We start from the raw sequence: 19,418 nt of genomic DNA, 5'->3' as shown, positions 1-19,418 counted from the left end.
GCTGTCTTGTACCATCCAGTAAGGAAGTGCTTTGCGGATAACAAAAAAACAAAACCAACTCCCCTCAACTTATTTTAGTGAGAGTTATTTTTTAAAGAGTCGGTTTCTCATAGTTCAAGGACCTTGTGCAAATCAAAGGATGATTTCTCTTCTTGCCAGAGAGAAGTTAAAAAGCAAACGAATATGGCCAGCAGTAACAGACCTCCCACAGCTCGTTCTTCTTCAAGAGCAGGAGTAGGGCTGACCTCTTCATCAAGGCCTGCCTCTTCATCAAGGACTCCGTCAGCAGGCAGAATAGGAACAGCGGTATGTTAGAAAATGTCACTGATTATCATTGATTTTGATATATTTAGATTTTTGTCCTTTTTTTTTTGCTAATCTTTTCTTGTTTTTTTAGTACCATGAGTGAGGAGAAGTTCTTTTTTAGGAAGAATTTAATATTTCAATTTTATATAAAGTTTTGCTAACCTTGTTTGGAGGGGGTCAGGGAGGTGCAGCATCCAGAGTTCACCTGGGAGACCTGAATAGCATTAACGTTGCAGATAGATGTAACAATGAACAGTTGCTCAAAGGTAATCCCTTGCTTTCTACAACTGACATTCGACTGAGGCTTTGCTTCCCTGAAGAGATGTAAATGCTGAAAGATTCCTACAGAAAGAGTATAGAGACTAACTGAAGTTTTTAATTGCTTTGGCAATTGCTTCAGGATAATAAAGTAATAACTCAGATTTGGTAGATTTTTTTTTTTTTTTAATAGATGCCTCCTAGTACAGCAAGACCTGGTTCTCGTGGTGGTTCTTTGACTCCTGGAGGAGTCTTATCATCTCAGGTTAAAGTTGCAGACCGTCCAGTGACTCAGCAGGGATTAAGTGGAATAAAAACTGCAATGAAAGGTATTTTGTACTGAAAATAGCCATCAAGCTGTCTGCAAACATTTTGAAAGAATATTTAGGTTGTTATAGGAAAGCTTTTCATCACTGTATAAATTTCAGAGTGAAGAGCTGTGATTAAAAAGAGCAGCAAAAAGAAAGAGAAAATTAAAGCGTTCCTCGTATTGTCATTGCTCTTGACAACCAAAGAAGATAAACATTTTTCTGTAACTGAGCTGTCTTTAAAAATAATTCAAAAGAATAGAACAAGATTATTGTGTCTTCTTCCATCACTGCAGAATACTTGAAACACTCTATTATGTAGTAACTATTCATATATTTGTATTAGTAATGTTTCTCTTCGCAGCAGTCTAAAAATATCTTCCTTTTTTTTAATGAGATAATATCTATTTAAGAACACTGGATTATATTAGTTGTAATTTTTTTGACTGTAAATTTTGCAGATTGTTTTCCTAATTTACAGTTCATCTAACTTAGGGGTTTTTTAACAAAATATCATATTGTTCTCTTTTATCAGGTCCTCAGAGACAGATAATGGATAAAACATACTACCTTGGTGTGCTGAGGTACGTCTTAACAACACGTCTGTTCCTTTTCAGACACAGAGTTGAAGCTTGACAACAGCGTGCAATAGGTGGTGTTCACTTATAGTGAGCTGTTAGAAGAGTGCTGCTGTAAGAGTGAAAGTTATTTTGTATGTAGATATTCTGTAGGAAGAAAGGAAGTAGATTCCCTTGAGGTTTTGTAGTTAGGCTTGATAAATTAAATGCTCTCACACAGCATTAGTAAAGGGGGGGTCAGTGATTCTGAGCTTCCACCTCTAATGTTTGTTAGGTCTGATAGCTCCATTTGTCAGAAGTAGCATTGCAAACTAAAGGTTTTTTATTGTACATTTCAGGTGGCTTACTTGGATTATGCATTCAGCTAGCAATGACAAACACAAGACCTTGTGCAAACTATTGCATGCAGGATTTTATCAGTTGATCATATTACAGTTTTGAATAACTAGTCCTAAAAGATGTCATTTTAAGTATGGATGATACCCACATTTTGTGAATTTATACTGTGGGTTTTTTCTGTCCACATCTGTTTTACCAGCAGAGACAAAAAGCTAATTAAAACATTTTATTTCATACCAAGGTTTTCCAGCAACTACTTAGGACTTTATCTGATACAACAATTTTGCTTTTTTCCACACTTGCCTCTTCTTAGAAATGCTGAGTTGAAACGAAGTGCAGTGTGAGAGATACTAATTTCAAATCTCCTAATGTAAAATATATTTTCTGTTCTGCCTGTGCTTTAGTTGTACATCCAAATGTTGATGATTCTTTTTTGTTTATTTTTTTTCAGAAGTAAAACAAATGAACTTACAACAGAAATTAACAAGCTGCAGGAAGAAGTAGAAATGTACAAGCAAGAGAAATCTGTCTATTTGTCCTATGAAAAACGGTGAGATGTATTGCAGTTAATGCAGTGCTAACTTTCTAAGTCAAAAGACTATTTTCAAGTATTGGGCAGGCTTCAAGGAATCAGTGAATAATTTTTTTTTTTTATTATTTTATTTTTACATATACAAATCTTATAATTTGAAGTTTGACTTTTTGTTTCATATTTAGGGCAGAGGCTTTAGCTGGTGAAATCAAAGATTTTCAAGGTCAACTAGCAGACTACAACATGGTATGCTGCTGTCAAATTTTGATACTGAATGCTATCCCGTTTATTCTCTTACTTAACTTTGTACTGCTTTTGCCTCATTTGGAATCTTTTTTTTTTTACATTTCTATGTAAAAATATACTGGTTAGCACCGCCTTTATTCAGTTATTGGAAAGGAAAGAGATGGAAACAGAGGAAAACAAAAAGTGTACTATACATTAGGAGAAGCATCTGCATATGGATTTAAGAAATTTGTGCTGTGTAATATTTCAGTGCTTAGAACAGCTACATATGATGATGATTATTCCTGAAAATGACATGTAATCTATTCAGATTCCCAAATCACGTTTTTTCCATTTGCAATAGCTGAAATTTGCTGTGCTTTCATGAACCCTTTGTCTGATTTTTTTTTTTTTTTTTTTTTTTTTTTAAAGAAAATGAGAGCAGTAACAGGTTGGAATTCTGTCTTGTTTCAGGTTCTGGATATACTTAACACCAGTACAGATATGGCAGAAGTGATCCGTGATTACAATATGGTAAGAATTACGATATTTGCTATACTTTAGCAGTGAAATGGTGTGTCACTTTCTTGGTGCTTTGAATGTCTGACATATCTAACAAAGCATAGCACTGACTTAAAACTTAGCCATTTTTTTCCAGTTAAATTATTCATAATGTTGGCAACAGGTTAGCAGTAAGACAATTGCCTGAAGTGTTGTGTTAACAGCCCCATGATAGTTTTCTGTGATTTAAATTTAAGAGGGGTGTTATCCCAACCCAAATTATGAGCGTTAAAATATCTTTTTTATTTTTTGGGAGCACAGGACACTAGTCTTAGGAGAGGTAAATTTAGGTAGACTACGCTGCCTTGTAAAGCTGCCTGGTCTTCTGTACATTAAGTTCTCTTTTGTCTTCAGCCTTTTAAATGTCTCCAGTGTAAAAAATAGTAAATAGGTCTCTGACATAGCCATCACAAAATTAATGAGTTTTGTTCTTCCTTTGCTTTCCTTCTTTATTTTCTAACATGTACTCTTAAGTGTTAAGGCGTGAGTGGCGTATTTTATTTCTTATGATCAATTTGTCCATAAGCAAAAGAAACCAGTTTCAGTAAAGGTTGTTTTGATAACTTGAAAAATTACCTGAATATTTCTTGGTCAAAACAACTTTTTTTCCCTTGCATTTGATTGAATAATAAGATACAATGTCTGTGTAATAAAGAGAAGAATGCCTTTCATCCTGTCCGTGTAGTTTTAAAGGTATTTTGCTAAGTGTTTCAGTAATAGATCCCAGAGTAATAGTGAGTGAATCAATTTCTCTAGAAGTATTCAAAAGATGTGTACATGCCGTATTTAGGGATATGGTTTAATGGTGAGCTTGTCAGTGCTGAATTAAAGGTTGGACCTGATGATCTTAGAGGTGTTTTCCAACCTGTATGGTTCCATGATTTATTACAAACTTGGTTGTGCTCCAATTTTTTTTTTTTTTTTTTTTAAGTTAAAGGTTCAGAATGACCGAGACACTCAGAGTATGGATAAAGTTTTCACAGAAAGACAAGTGTAAGTACATTAAGTGTATGTTTTTCATCTTTGAATAACTCAATTTCTCCTATCTCAGCTTGGGAAAGTTGAAATGTTACCTGTTAGCCTAACAGTGCAATGCATATTGGAAGTGATGCCTGAACAATTTCAAGATGATATGTTAGTGCCAGGTTGCAGCTGGAGTTCCTAGTGTTAAACTCCTGTTACTCCCCTGAAGATAATTACTATGTCATTCAGGAAGAGTTAGATGGCAATGGAGAGTCCTGTCTCTTGGCAATCTGGTGTCAAGTTTTGGGAGTTTTGTTGTGTTGTAGCAGAGTGAAGAAAGCAAGCAGAAGTGGGAACTAGACCTTTGCCTTTCTGGTAAGGTAAGGCTGTGTAGAGGGAAAGATGAGGACTGTGACATGCTTGCAATAGGAATTAGTAAGAATTTTGTGAGAATGGCTTGTGTAGTGATAGGCTGAGAGGGTGAGTTTTTGAGATAGTTAATTTAGGCACAAGAGGGGTGCAGGAGAATGCTATATGATCCTGCTCATTGCCAGTGAAAGCAATGAGGCTTTATGTACCAGTAAGCCATCCGAAGCAACCAATTTACCAGTTAATAATGTCACATTGCATTAATACTGCAGTTTTCAACAGCTTGCAAATGTGTCTGCTGCACCCGGAATGCATTTTTAAGTGTTAAGAAAATATGAAGAGAAAATACTTGGTTCGGTAGCAATGCAGTAATGGTAATTTATCATTGCACTGTACATACAAGTTTTTGGGAATACAGCAGTTGGTCTTTCTTGCTCTGCTAATTTGGGTAAAAAAATACCCAAATGCTCCATTCTCTGATTGTGTTAGTTTTGCCTAATAGACTGCAGAGCTGTTCCAGCACTGATTTGAAGCCAGCCCCCAGTCTGGCTGTGGTCAGCTTCAACATTTTTGAGAAATTATTTTTCTCTTCTAGACCTCCTCACAATGAAAGTATTTGTGATTATGCCAACATCACCTGCTACTTTGTTCATGTCAAACAATATACATTAGGCCCCCCAATATAAGTAGCCAAATAGATTTTATAAAAAAGTGGATTATGAGTATTTTTTGCATGGTTTGAAGTATTTGTTGTGTCAATAATGCATGCATATGACCCAATTTTTTAACTTCGTGATTGACGCAGCAAAATCTTGTTGCGGATTTGGCAAGATGAAAGGAGACAGACTGCATAACTTCATTCTGTCTTGTACAAGGGCAGCATAAAATGGAAGTATAAGAGTACAATGTTTTTAAAATGTCAGTTCAGCATCCATTGTTTAAGACATTAATGCTCCTCATTTACATAAATATCTATGTATTTATCCTCAATAAATCCATCTTCTTCATCTCTGCATGCATGAACTTTCTCAAATATTACGATGGGTTCTTCACTGCTTGTACCCGATACTGAAGGAGAAGAGCACGTGTCAGCTGAGAACTCCTGTTCAAACATCTCTGAGTTATTTTCTTCCAGACGACGGTGACGGTAGCTGATCAAGTAATGATACCATGCTGGGCATTTTACAGCAGTAAAAATCAGGAGTGTAGTGCCTAGGACAAACCCTAGGACACCCGCTAGGAAGGTCCAACTTTTGCCAACAAGTGGTAACTCTTTAAAAAAAACAGGAAAAAAGAAGAGTTATCTTCATGAGGAATACTAGCAAGAACTCTTGTAGGATTTTGTTCATAGTTAAATTGAGAACTCACAAAGTAAACATTGATAGGGGAATTACTGTCTCCAGAGCTTTTGTAGAATGTTGTTGCTGTGTTATGGAGTCAATAACATCACAGAGATTGGTAATATATGTGCATCTCATTTCATAGCAATATAAGTCTACCTTGCATATTTATAAAAAATAATTGTTTCAAAGTCTATTTCAAAGGTAAAGTTCTGGGGACATATAAAAGATTTAAAAAAAAAAAATAAAAGATTTTTTTTCTGAAAGTTAAATTCCAAGATTAGGCTTTGGAAAAAAATAATCAGTAATTGGTTTCAAATTTTATTTCCGAGGCTTTACTTTTTATCTGGTAATAATGTCTGAACCCTAAAATAAGATGTCTTTGACATATCCTTTCAGTTGTGTTTCTTTAATAATAAAAAATTCAGTAAACTATATTTGCCAATAGTCTTTATTTAGAAGCTGTTTTTATGTACTGGCCACTACCCTAAAACAAATTGTAAGGTGGTACAGCTAAAGAAACATGTCACAGTGGTAGCTTATAATTTGTGTATATATCTGTAGATGTATTTCCTACGTTAGCCAGAAGGAAGAAGTAAAGCTTTTCAGGATTGAAGACTTAACTTGCACGTAAGATTAACATTGAAAGGTGAAGAAAGGTGAGGAGACTATCACTGAAATTTCCAGAGAATGTGCAATGTGCATTCATGTCCTTTATACTGAACACATTTAGGATGGGGGAAAAATCTGTAAGTTCACGCTATCACATTTTAGGAGCACAGCTACATGTAGAAAGCAGTTAGTTTGGAAAAAGCAAATTTTTTTTAAAGTTACTTCCCTAGTTCTGTTAGGCAGAGATCTAGACAATTTATCTGAATTTTAGGGCTTTGAAATTTCGTCATCATTTTTTAGTATCATTTAAGAATGGGGGGGTTTATCTGTTTTGAACACTTACTCAGTAAACCTTAACATTCCTTGTAATGTGTGTGACTGTCTACAAGAACCTGGAAATATGCTTGTTCTGTAGCCCTGGCTTTTATGGAAGAGTCATAGTGTACTAGGAATGCAAAACAATATAGAGTCTTGGAACAGCAAATCAAACAGCTCATAAGCAGTAAAGTGAAATATCTGTGTATTACCTGCTCGTGTTCCATTGTTTCCAGTGATGTTGTTTGGAGTCAGAACTGTTATTAAGGCACTACTTCTAAGACTAACAGCAGGAGTGGAAGTTACAGTGTTTTCTAAAAGAGTCTTTTCAGTTTTGCAGTCAGCAGGTTGGATAGCTGCCATCTTGATGGAGATTTTTTCCGTGTTTGGCAATGTACATGTAGTGTTGCTTTCATTTTCTGTGAATGTGAGCAGGGAAGAGGCTATGAGTTAGTGGTAATTTTTTGGCACTCTAATCTAAAAAAATCTCATGGATAGCTATTGTATTACTGCATAATATGGGTAAATTGGTGGTGGATTTTATCCACATCAGAAAAAAATGCACAGTTAAGCTATTTGATGTAAAAAAATATGAAATGCTGCCCTTACCAAAACTTACCCAATGTCACATTGGAGGCAGTTAGCCATATCTGTAAGTCAAGGAGGTCACAGGAGCAGATCCATGGGTTTCCAGCTAAAACAATTTTAATCAGTTTAAAAGATGATTTTATATGAAAATATTTCAGAAAGTTATACTGTAGATTTAAAACTGTCAGGCTTTCTAGAAAAGTAAATGTATCTGAATCCAGCTGAGCAATCATGTTATAGGATAGATTCAACACTGAGAGTTGCTTTAATCCTGCAAATGCTTCTTTATGAACAGTGCTAATAGAGTTGTTGCTAATATCCAGAGTTATGAGTTTTTTCAGATTGTAGAAGCTGTTATTGCATAATACAGTAATGTTGTTTTCATTCAGATGAAGTTCAGTGAGGTTAATAAAATGTCCAAGAATCTCTTTGTCATGATCTTCTAAAGTGATTTTATTGTTTTTGAGGCTTAATTTAGTGACATTTTGAAGAAGGTTGAGGGGGATATTAAAGAGGTTTTTTCCAGACTCCTCACAAGCAACCTGTTGAAAAAAAGAGAGTGACAACAATTACATACAGTGGAAAAGTCTACTAATAAAGGTGTCTCAGTGAGGACTGTTGAAGGCAAGAGAAAACTTATCTTCTATTTTGTAATGCTGTCACTTTAAAAGAAAAGTTACATTGCTCTTCATGAAGTTTTATTTATATCTTTCTTAATTAACTCATGGTCTGGTGATAACAGCAGAATGAATCCTCCTTGTGTGTAGAGACCTGATGTTCCAGAGCACTTAGTGCTGAGCTCTGTGCTTAGATGCAAGGGTCTTTAGGTGATGGTCATCCAAAATGTAACCAGTTTGGCATACTGTTTTGGAATTAATATTTGGAATTAATTATTTGTTGGGTAAAAAATGAACTCCTTTCCTACATAATCTGGAAAGAAGGTGTCATAGAGAAAGTTTATTCAAGACTGCAAATTAATTCAAATATGCCTTCTGTAATGTATTTTTTAAAAAACACCTATGTTTACTCTTAATTTAAAATAACATCCTTAGAGCAGACCTTCAACAAAACATTTATTATATATATATTTGTTATAGCACTTCATTTTGGTTTTCTGTGTTGAAGTTTAGCGTAGCTGCAGTCTTTTCAGATTTGAGTGTTTGCTCTCAATACCTTGAAATATTTCTATTTTCTGAGAAGAGTACATTTATTTATATATGTAAAGAGGCATTCCTGTTGTCTGGAAGAATTTGAGGTACAAAATCATCTCAAATATGTTTCAGTGTTGTTCACCCACTTACAATGACTGCCATCAGCTAACTGTCCATTACACTACTTCTTACTTGCATTTTTGTATTTCTTTCTTCAGGACATATGTTTATGAAACAGTTTTTAAAGTGCTTTCTGCTTCAAATGTATCTTTCAAAAATAAGGGTAGTCCAGATCAATGTAAAACTTACAGTTTGGGAAGTAATGTTGCAGTCAGCAGTTACTGGATTCAGAAACAGCATTCCAGCCCAGATCACAAGCCAATAGAGTTTCATGTTTGGAGCCTAGTAAAAAGCATGTTTGCACATCAAGACCAGAGTACCAGTGTCTTCTGTAGCGGTAGTTTAACGTATTAATAGATACAATTATTTCAATGATAGTTTAATAAATTTTGTTCTACATAAATACTTTCTAATGTAAAATTAAGTGGAGAAACAGGGGGTATCAGAACCAGCTTTCACTTAATTGAGCCAAACCTAAAATCCAGTGTGCAGACTGTATCAGCAAATAGAAAAGGGATTGGTTAGACAAGTTAATAGAGAAAAACATCATAAATGTATAAAACAAATAGGCAGGGCTGTACTCTTTAGTATCCCTGTTCAAGCAATTATGGGTACTGAAAGACTATGACTGGAGTAAACTGCAGAAAGTATTGATGCTTGCGTGCTCTCCCTGTACAATTTCTCTCATTGCCTCTGACAGAGGCAGGTACTGTACTAGACAATTGTTGGTTTGTCCAGTCAGGTTTCTTGTATGTTCTTATGCAAGTTACTAAGCATTTTCTGTGAATTTTTAATTAGAAGATCAATCTTTCGATCTCTTTATTGTCTATAATATAACCTATAAAATGACATAAACCTGGATTTCTCTATTAGGAAGGTATAGTTGTTGCTCTGATCTTTGGAACTAAGTAAACATGGTTCAGTCTCTAGTGATGGAGTTTTTGTACAGATTTGAGCCTTGTTTTTTGAAAGTTAGGAAAGATCCTACAAATAGTATTTACTGTGGTATTAACATCTCTCAAAGAAGGGGTCTCTCAGTCATTGCCTTTGAATCAGGCACTATTTGCACTATCTATTCATTTTGAGCAGAAATGTTACACCATGTCTGTGACAAGTTAGTCCCTGTTTATGCCACACTTGAATGAAAGTGTTGTGTAAAAGTCAATGAATCTTTAATTTTTCCAGTTTTTCTTAAGCATCTGAAAAGATAGGCATTTAATCTTAGTATCTCCTTGCCAGATATCTTCCAGAGTAAAAGAAACCCAAAAGTTACCCAAAAGTGTAAGATACTTGTTTAAAGTGAGCTGTACAGAGCATTCACTGAATTTAACAGAAAAGAGTGGGGGAAATTACATAAGGAAGTTTAATTGCACGAACAATGGTAAGTATAGGCAGCCCATCAGATTTACAAAACCTCCACCAGTCCTTAAAATGAGTGCCAGGAGGCCTTTGCTGATCATTATGATATAAATGAGGTCATAGAACAAACTGGTCAAGTCTATTTGATAACTTCTATATATTTGCATGTCAGAGGATTGACCTCACTCACCTAACTGAATCAGCCTGGAAATTTCATAACTTCTTGGAAAGAAGAGGAAGATAAATGCCCCTTAGTCTGCTCTGATCCATTGTGTATTTCTACTTCTGTCAGAATCTTATATTGCATACAAAAAGAGTTCATAAACCTTTTGCCATTTAGCCATTATCCGCGGCAGGGACAAGGAGTGCTAGCAGCAGCAGCCCATGTGGAATTTTTTATGTTCTGTATTAGGTTTTGCACTTGTCAGTGGTGGTACTGGTGGCCTGCATATTTTTTTAGCCAGCTTGTGTATTGTTAGTGGAAAACATGATGCACTTTGAGAATTTCTGAAATTACTATTTTAAAATCTGGATCTTGTAGTGTATTTGGACTTTAAAGATACAGCTTCCTAGATGTTCAGAAACAGAGCAGGTCTTAACCTGGCAATTTATAAATACAGATAAATGGTATTATTGTAGTTTTCAGATTACAAGACAAGAACTGTCTTAAATAGAGTCGGAAACTATATTAAATATTGTTCTTAATATTAAACTGTAAGTTACTAGCAACCAAGTTGAAAATTTAGGTATGAACATATGTCTAAGTCAGAAACATAATTCCTAGCTCTTACTTCAGTTTCTACTGAAAAGATAGGGGATTTCTTACAAATGTGACTGCCTGCATTTTGTGTATGTGAACCTGTATAATCAGTAGAAGAACAGGAAAGCATCTGTAATTTTAGTTGCAGTCCAGCATTTTACTAGAAACAGATTTTACAAACCGCTGTTTAAACTAACTGCTTTGGAAAGAAACTCAGCCTAGTAATACATTGACAATACATTGGTAGTACTTCGATATTTCCTTGTAATTAGAAGTGCTTTCTTAAAAATTTCCATCTGACAACTTTGAAAATCATATAATTTAAAAACAATGTAATGATTTTTGTTTTTCTGGGAAGGTTATTGAGTTTATATAATCAGTCTGATTTTCAGAGTCTGTTCCCCAGCTTTCTAATGAAGTAGAATTTACTTAACAACTCAGCATGTCCAAGGTTCATATTAATTTCTGAAGTTTTAATATACCTTGAGATACGTTTTCTTCCAGTCTAGCAACAAAGTTATACTAATAAATCTTTGCCTGCATTTTGAATTAGACATGCTAAGTGTCTTACCTTTCTGCTGCTTCTTACAGGTATCATATGTACCTATGTGTAGATTTTTCAGTGCACTGACAAGAAATAACATGGTGAAACAGCACTTTGTTTTTCTTCAACCTTTGTACCTGATGAATAACCAGGCAGTGTAAAAAAATAATAACCCTAGAAAATCCTTAGCAAAAGATTGACTAAGTTGAGCAACTTCTTATAATCGTCTTGGGATTTAATTGGATCATCAGCCAATAGGAAAGTCTAACTGTAATATGCTGAAGTGTCAAGTTCCAGTTTGTAGAGGAAGCAGTGAGTTTAAATGCCACAGGTAATTTACAAGCAAGTTGAGTTATAATCAATTAAAGAAATTCCGGAGACGGAAAAAGACTTTCATTTTTAATTTGATTAGTCATCAAATGAAGAAAATGTCAGGATATTTGCATACCAAAGTAAAGCTTCCTAGTAGCTAGTTAACTCTGTTAGTGCTTGTGTCTTGGAAGCATCATCGTCAGAGGAGCTGCAGGGCGATACATAAGGATGTCTGTAATAAGAACTGTATTTAAGGAAGAAGTTCCAAAAACAAATCATACTTGCTCTGGAGTGAATGTCTATGTACAGGCTGAAAAAAAGGGATTATATTGATATACAGGCACTGTGTCCTATAAATTTTTACTTGCATTAGTGCTCGTTCTGTCCAATGCACACCACCAAACTACAGAAGAGTTCATCTCCTTTCCATCTCCATTCCTCTCCAATATGTGGCTGTAGAAATTGTTTTGCTTCACTGTGTCTTTGTTGTTATTGGCACTTTGTTTTTGCATAATATCTCAAAACATTCTGCAGCTTTTCCGAGCTTCATCCCTGATTCAGCTTCATCCATAGTGCTCAAATTACTCACAGTAACAAACTGTGTTTCTGTGACAGCCATTTCTGATTTTTTTACTGCCTCTTGAAAAATCACTAAGTTGCAGCTTCCCCTCAGAAGGTTTCTACCAGAGAAGATGCATCACAGTAAGTCAGACACTTCTGGTCTCAAGGACATGCTGGATCATCTTGAAGTATTTAGCCAGGAGTCCATATCATGTAAGAAAAGGAGAAGTGCCTCATGTTAAGAGGCTACTCTTTAATTTATCCACACACACTTTGAATAGAGGAGGCTGGAAAAGGAGGTTTCATTCCTTGTCCTGCTTTACATGCTTTAAATCTCAGGCACAGATGAGAGAAATCCCATAGAGCTTTGAGATACCACTACCCTCAAGAGTGGTACTGCTATATATGGAGCAAACTGTATTCTCTCCCTTTCTGAAGGTTCCAGTGATCTCCAGGAAAGACACTATGTTTGTGTTGAAATACAAGCTCCCTCTAAGCCATACTGCAGTGTCTCCAGGAGAATTACATGTAGTGTGGAGGCTTCTTCTGAAAATCAACACCCTTAGCATTTTGTTGAATTTTTTACTGCGCTTTCTCTGTTTTCTTTCTTCCATGTCTGAAGCTGGGCTTGATTTGAGAGAAACTGTCACTGCTGAGACCTTGCAACAGCTTTCATAGGCCCACATTGAGGCATGAGGAGCATTCAGTAAAGAAGTAACATGAAAGCTCCCTGACAACTCCTAGTTCCACGCCTTCCAAAAGGTCTTGGATCAAACTACTCTTATAGCTTAAAAAAAAGCTCATTTCCACTACCGTATGTAACATAATTAGCCATTTATAAACTGGTGCACTTGCAGTGAGGGCCTTGTTCTTTGGACTGCGTCTGAATAAATTTGTTTTAGTCCCAAGAGGGTATTAAATTTAATGTCATATTACAGCCATCCAGTATTTCTTATTCAGTCCCAATGCTTGCCAAATTTGCCATACTTAGTGGGAGATCATCACTTTGTTGTGTTTCATCACCATCAGGTCGAAAGCATTTTTGCAGCATGGCCTGCTAACCTGACGGAATTTCTATATAATATGCTCAGTTTCCTGGAGATTATAGATCTCCTTGGAAGCTAGTTGGAAGTGGTTACATTTTTTAAGCTCTTTTGAGAATTCCTTGTAAGTGATGAAAACTGTGGGGAAAGGCTGAGGGAACTGGCATTGTTTAATCTCTAGAAGAGAAGGCTTAGGGGGTATTTTGTCAAAGTAAATACCTGATGGGCAGGGATTAAGAAAGTGGAGCTGCTCTCAGTGATGCCAAAGGGCAGGACAAATGACAATGGCCATATATTGGAGAACAGGGAACTCCATTTAAACATCAGAAAAAACTCTTCTGTTTGTAAGAGTGAACAAACATCAAAGCATTGCCTAAACAGGTTATGGGGTATCCATCCTTCAAGATACTGAAAACCTGAAAAAGACGCTGACAACCTGCTCTAGGTGACCATGCTTTGAGTAGTGCACAGGTTGGACCAGACAACCTTCAGAAGTCCATTCCAATGGCAACTCTACTCTGCTTCTACAATATTTTCATTATTTCTTTACCCTGAAATTATCATGGTGCAGTTCCAATATTTTGCATCGTCTCTTAAACCTGAGGGCATTCTTGTCTGCAGTCTTTGATCCAATAGTGTCAGTTACACAATTTACCACTTGTCATCTTGCAACTTGGGAACAGTTAATGAAAAAGAGGAGAAAAAAAAGTCCTAGATGAAGGTATTCAGCTGATTTTATCATTCTTAACAGCAGAAATCACTCTGGAAACAAGCAAACTGTTTCAGCAGCAATCTTTCATGAACAATGAAGGGAATTAAGGTATACTGTTCAGGTTATACTATATATATATGTAAGGGTATACATATAAGGGTATGTATATAAGGTATACTCTCAGGAGTGGTTTTGTTTAAATTTCCTTTAACTGTGTTCTCAGATTGACTCTCTAGCTTTCAGGAATTTCATAGAAATTACTAGACATCATAAAACAGTGAGAACAGTTCTTTATGCATTCTTTAAATCTGCTAAGACAGTTGCTTGTAGCTCACTATAGCTGAAATGGTAAAGTTTTTGTATTTGCAGACTATTGATTTCCTAAAAAGATTAAAGTCCTGAATCAAGAATGTAAAAAAAGCCTAGTTTCTTAGTTATTGCGTAGTTAAAAAACTACACTGCTTAGACTTCTGCAACCACTCTCCATTGTAATCAGCAATTCTTTGCAAAGAGTAATCTTTTCATCATCATCATCTGGTACCGCCAAGTCGTGATGTCTATATAATATATTTTCTTAATGTGCATTCACAAATTGCATACCAGCTTCTTTATTTCAAACTGTCTGTTGTTACTCCAGAAATTCTGATTAAGTGCAACTGAGAGGGAGTATTATACTTTTGCCAGTGTTGAGACCAATGCAGATAGACAGAGCAGGAGTGCTGGAAAAACACGGTGTGGGTATTGTAAAGGCAGAGAATTCTCCTGTATTTCATTTTGTGAATGTTTGTATACCTAATCCAGCTCCAAGAGGATTAGGTACAAGCTGGTAACTCCTTTTTTATAGAGTCTGGGCTTTTGATGTTACACTGAGCATTTCAGTGAGGCTGAAGGAGTACTGGAGTTTGAAATAAGTGCTTACAATATATATTAACTGGTGAAAGTTACAAAACCCTTATATTTTTACAGCACAGAAAAGTTAATTCAAGCTGTAGAAGAAGATATCAAGCGTGAAAAGGTTGTGGCAGATGACATAATGAAAGACACGTCGCAGGAAAATCAAGCTAAATATATGGAGATGAAAGCTGCTAATGAAAAACTCTCCCAGGTTGGCTTGTTTCATTATGCTTACCTAAAATATTTCTTAAACTGGCTTCATGGTTTAGATAAAATTTAAGTACTAAAGAGCTTGACAACAGAGTAATACAATAAAAAAGCTTGCTGGTATCTTACTCAATTGTAGAAGTACCTGAAAATAGAGCAATTGACTAAGACCAAATACTTTGTCTTTTTGTATCTAATACTTTAAGAAGAAATAATGTTCCCAGTTTTCTGTTTAAATTTAGGGATTCACGTGCAGATTTTAAAAGCCACTGCAATACGTAGATGTTTCATGATGTGCAAAAAGCAAGCAAAAGGGAAAAATAACCCCTGCAATTTCTGTAGTTCAGTAGAAAGTTTTCTTCTTGTGTACAAAAGCAAATCTGACTAGCTTTTTCTATTATTATATTGTTGTATGTCTGAATGTATCAGAAAAAATGAACTGGGTTTTATAAAATGTTCACTAATCCTAATGTTAACAACAGTAACATTTCTAGGCTCTCTGGGATGATCTAGTTCAGGCTGTGCAGTCTTGAAAGTTTCTCTGTATAGTCTGTACAGAGATGACTTCAGTGTTTCCCATCTGTCTTAGGATGAGCTGAATCAATACTCAGGGTTCACCTGTCTCTTTCTGGACTATAAATAAACTGTTGTGGCTGGTTCAGATTTTAAAATTTGACTCTAAATTTCTGAAGGACAGATAATAAGTTCCAACTGCAGTACTGATTTTAAGAAAAATAATAGTGGAAAAAGGGCAAAAATTTTTTTGCTAGTAGCGCAACTGCAAATAACAATGATAAGAGTAATGGAAAAGTTGGATGCTGAAATCAAGTGTTTATTACATCTGAGTTATGTGAAGGAGTTGGACACAGTCTTGTCTTTCAAATTTTTGAGAGCAGCAGTGGAATAGTTTACAGCATTTTATACATACTGAGGGTTAAAGCAAAAAAGTAATAAACCAAGTAGAAATTTTTATCTGAATTTTGCGTTTTGCTTCCTCTTTAGGAATTGATTGTTCAACAGCAGGAATTGGATGCACTAAATGTAGAGGAAGAGAGTCTAAGAGCTGTATGTATGATAACAAGTGCTCTCTGTACTAAACTTCCCTGAATGCTATTGTAAAGAAGAAAAAATACCTATAATTTCTCTTCCTTAAATTTTCAGATACTGTAGGATCATGCTGTAGCATGGGATGCCAAATCTGCCTCTCTGGTTTCTACTAATAATTTCTGATCAGTTTTGGGTAAAAATGTGTTATTGAGGAGATTTTTTTCATATTGGTTCTTCCATGGATAAAAGGATCTGTGAGCTGAAACATACAGTCTGAAAGTATAATTTTCAAATACTACTAGACATTTTTCAGTCCTTTTGAATATTGTATATAGTTTGAAATTCCCTAGAAACTGTGAAGTAGTAAATCTACTCAGAAAATTGGCCCAAGGAAGAACTTGTAAATCAAGAAGTAACTGATTGGGATATTCTATTCCAGTAAATGTAATATTGATAATATGGATTATAAATTTTACTTTTTATAAAGTCCTTTATAAAATACTTTTTACTTTCTCTGTGCTTTTTGTAAGAAATAAGCTTCACTTGTATAGGTAGGTGTTGCTTAACTAAAGCATGATTGCCGCAATGCTCTCTTGCCATCTGAAAATAGCTAGTAGGTGTTTGCTTTTCCCAACAGGAAATAGCACACTCTGGGGTGAAACAGAAAGCTGTACAGATGTATGAAAAGCTCCACGAGCTCAAGGAACATCGAGATAAAATGATTGCTGAGGATAAGAACGTGGAGTCTCCACAGGAGGAAAGAGAGAGATTACTAAACCAGGCAAGAACAGAAAATGTTGTTATGTAAAAGATTCTCCAAGTCAGTGTTTTTAGGGGTGGTAATAATTGAAAATACTTAAGTTTGAATCTTGCCTATATTTATGCTCTAGGCAGCGCAAATAATCTGAAATTAAGAATAGTTAATGAATTGGAAGTTTGGGGTATTTCTGGTTCAGCCAAAACCTGGAGACCTTTTGAAGCGGGTTCAGAGGAGGGCTGTGAAGATAATCCCAGGGCTGGAGCACCTCTTCTATGAAGACAGGATGAGAGAGTTGGAGCTGTTCATCCTGGAAAAGAGAAAGCTCTGGAGGGACCTTATAGCCACATCCAGTACCTAAAGAGATATATTTACCTTTATAAAAAAATAGGCCGAGTGACTTTTTTACACAGGCAGAAAGTGGTAAGATGGGGGGGAATTTTAAAGTAAAAGATAAGAGGTTTAGATTAGATGTTAGGAAGACTTTCTTTACTGTGGGGGTGGTGCGGCACTGGAACATGTGAATGCTCCATCCCTGGACATGTTCAAGGCCACGTTGGATGGGGTCCTGAGCAACCTGATCTAGTGGGTGGCATCCCTTCCCATGGCAGGGCTGGGGAGCCAGGGGAAGGGTGAGTTGGAAACAGATGATCTTTAACATCCCTTCTAACCCAAACCATTCTATTATTTTAAGAAAACTAAATTGGCACAGTGAGCTTTTTAGCTGGTTTTGTTCCAATTCATGAGACATGTTGGTTGGGAAGACTGGTCCAGTTGAACAGCTCTTGTAATTAACTCCAGAGAGTATCTTTGTAGGGTGCTGAACAGGTATACCAGTCCAGGAGTAATTGGATCAGTTTACAATAGCCTACACTGTAACTACCCATTTCTACTTTATGGACTATTGGTCTGAATGACTAATGGTAAGTGTATTTCATTTTTAAAAGTATGATTTTTAAACATTTGGAAGACATAACACTTAAATCATATCACTTCTTGTTGGACAGTGTCACAAATTTGTGATTTCAAATGCCAAGTTTCGATTCCGTGTATTTTGAATTTAGATTTTTTTTAATTTTCCTTTTTTCATTTGTAGATTTAATTTCATATGTTAAAGTTGTTTAACTTTTTTATAGGTTAAAGATGATAGTCAAAAAATTGCAAGCATGGAAAGACAGTGAGTAACCCCATTATACTGTTGCTATAAATTACATGTACACCCTAAAGACACATAGTTGTGTTCCATCATGTCTTTCTATAGACTTTTAGAACATCACCACATCTTCAAACCTGTACTAGTGTTAACCTTCCACAAAGAATAGAAGATGTTTTTCTGTTTCCAGTAAACAAGTTTTATAGTGGTAAAACCTTTAGGTCTGCATAATAAGATACTTCCATCCCTTATGAACACACCTTGAGAATATGAATTGGTAGTAGCACTGACATAAACTTGCTTAAGGCTGAAGAAGACATTGATTTTGTAAGAGCTGCTCCTTTGGGACAGCTGTGAAATTGAACCTGCATTACGCTGCAGCCACATTTTGAAGTTTGTTTATGTGTTCTTAAAACCTAAGAGTCACAAAAGTTCCATTCTAAAGAGTAGAAGGGCATTGCTTCTTGATCCTTGGGTATTGGGTCTTTCAGAACACTTGCCAGGAAGTCAAGTAAATTTTATAATAAATAGTATGTATCGAGGGGTAGATAAAACAGTACAGTATTTTCTGATTTTGAGCCTTTTGATTTCTCTTTCTTTAAAGAAAAATTGAGATAATTCATAAAATCTCCTAGAAACAGTTTTAAATTCTTTTGAACAATATTCCCAACTAAAATTGTTGGTCAATTTTTAATGCATTTTAATTGGATAATAAATTGCTTAACAGAATTTTTTAATAGATAAAAATAACAAAGATTTATATTTGAGATTTTATGTAGAAATGTATTAAAGGTAATTTCATTTCACACTTTGATTGATTATGTAGCAGAGTGTTTTATTTGGAAATTTCTTAGTGGATTTTAGTGAATACAGTTTAAGGAATACAGTTACTTGTTGCAGTTTAACAATCATGTTGTACCTCTGCAAAGTTGAATAGCAGCCAGCAGAGGGACTAGTTGAGTAAGTTAAGAATTACTGATGACTCAACAAAAAATGCTTTTTAATAAAAAGGAGCTACAGTACTTCTATTTAATAGACAGAGGACTAAAGTGACAGATGATTTACACATACCTTTTATAATAACAAGAATCATTCTGATACTCTTTTGGTTTTGGTAAATAGAGATTTTCTATTTTTATTCTGACTTCTCTCTGCAGTTTTGTCTAAAATAAAGTAAGTATTTTACAATACAGTTTTAACCTTGACTTTCATTATCTATTTGTCAGGTTGGCAGAAGTAAAAGGAAAAATAGACCATTTTAAAAAGGTCATTCAACGACTTGATATGGATCTGGAGAACCATCGAGGTAATATGATTAGAGGCGTAGCAGACTAGGCAGAGCTGCGTCTCTTTGTTCTATAACAAACTGTTATACCTACTAGTTGCTTAAAACTTTTAGGCTTATGCAAACGTTCAGTACTCACCAGCATGAGAAGTTCTGTGTCTCCAAGTACAGCCTGTTCTTTTCAGACATAAGAAATCGGGAGTACCCACCTTTAGTGGA

General features: G+C 35.4%; 2 protein-coding genes across 4 annotated transcripts in view; one reads left to right on the top strand and one right to left on the bottom strand.

Annotated features, from left to right (window-relative positions):
- IFT74 (intraflagellar transport 74) overlaps positions 1 to 19,418 on the top strand; it is a 36,881-nt gene that overhangs the window by 464 nt on the left and 16,999 nt on the right. For all 3 annotated transcript variants that reach the window (XM_032097419.1, XM_032097417.1, XM_032097418.1), the window contains exons 2-13: positions 160 to 306; positions 758 to 893; positions 1,408 to 1,456; positions 2,241 to 2,339; positions 2,507 to 2,567; positions 3,021 to 3,080; positions 4,039 to 4,100; positions 14,823 to 14,961; positions 15,960 to 16,022; positions 16,642 to 16,785; positions 17,898 to 17,938; positions 19,141 to 19,220. In XM_032097419.1, the coding sequence (XP_031953310.1) occupies positions 184 to 306; positions 758 to 893; positions 1,408 to 1,456; positions 2,241 to 2,339; positions 2,507 to 2,567; positions 3,021 to 3,080; positions 4,039 to 4,100; positions 14,823 to 14,961; positions 15,960 to 16,022; positions 16,642 to 16,785; positions 17,898 to 17,938; positions 19,141 to 19,220 (1,057 nt within the window). In that variant the 5' untranslated portion in view covers positions 160 to 183. The remainder of the gene's footprint in view (positions 1 to 159; positions 307 to 757; positions 894 to 1,407; positions 1,457 to 2,240; positions 2,340 to 2,506; positions 2,568 to 3,020; positions 3,081 to 4,038; positions 4,101 to 14,822; positions 14,962 to 15,959; positions 16,023 to 16,641; positions 16,786 to 17,897; positions 17,939 to 19,140; positions 19,221 to 19,418) is intronic.
- On the bottom strand, positions 2,948 to 11,390 carry LRRC19 (leucine rich repeat containing 19). Its single transcript, XM_032097420.1, has 5 exons — positions 11,256 to 11,390; positions 8,755 to 8,847; positions 7,326 to 7,836; positions 6,919 to 7,125; positions 2,948 to 5,711 (listed from the first exon to the last, which is right to left on the bottom strand). The coding sequence occupies exons 1-5, from the start codon at positions 11,280 to 11,282 to the stop codon at positions 5,386 to 5,388; spliced, it is 1,164 nt and encodes a 387-aa protein (XP_031953311.1). The 5' UTR covers positions 11,283 to 11,390; the 3' UTR covers positions 2,948 to 5,385.

The sequence above is a fragment of the Corvus moneduloides genome, chromosome Z, assembly GCF_009650955.1.
Source record: "Corvus moneduloides isolate bCorMon1 chromosome Z, bCorMon1.pri, whole genome shotgun sequence".
In the NCBI taxonomy this organism is placed as follows: Eukaryota; Metazoa; Chordata; class Aves; order Passeriformes; family Corvidae; genus Corvus; species Corvus moneduloides.
The sequence above is the reverse complement of the archived record's forward strand: the minus strand, read 5'-3'. Positions and strand labels throughout refer to the sequence as shown.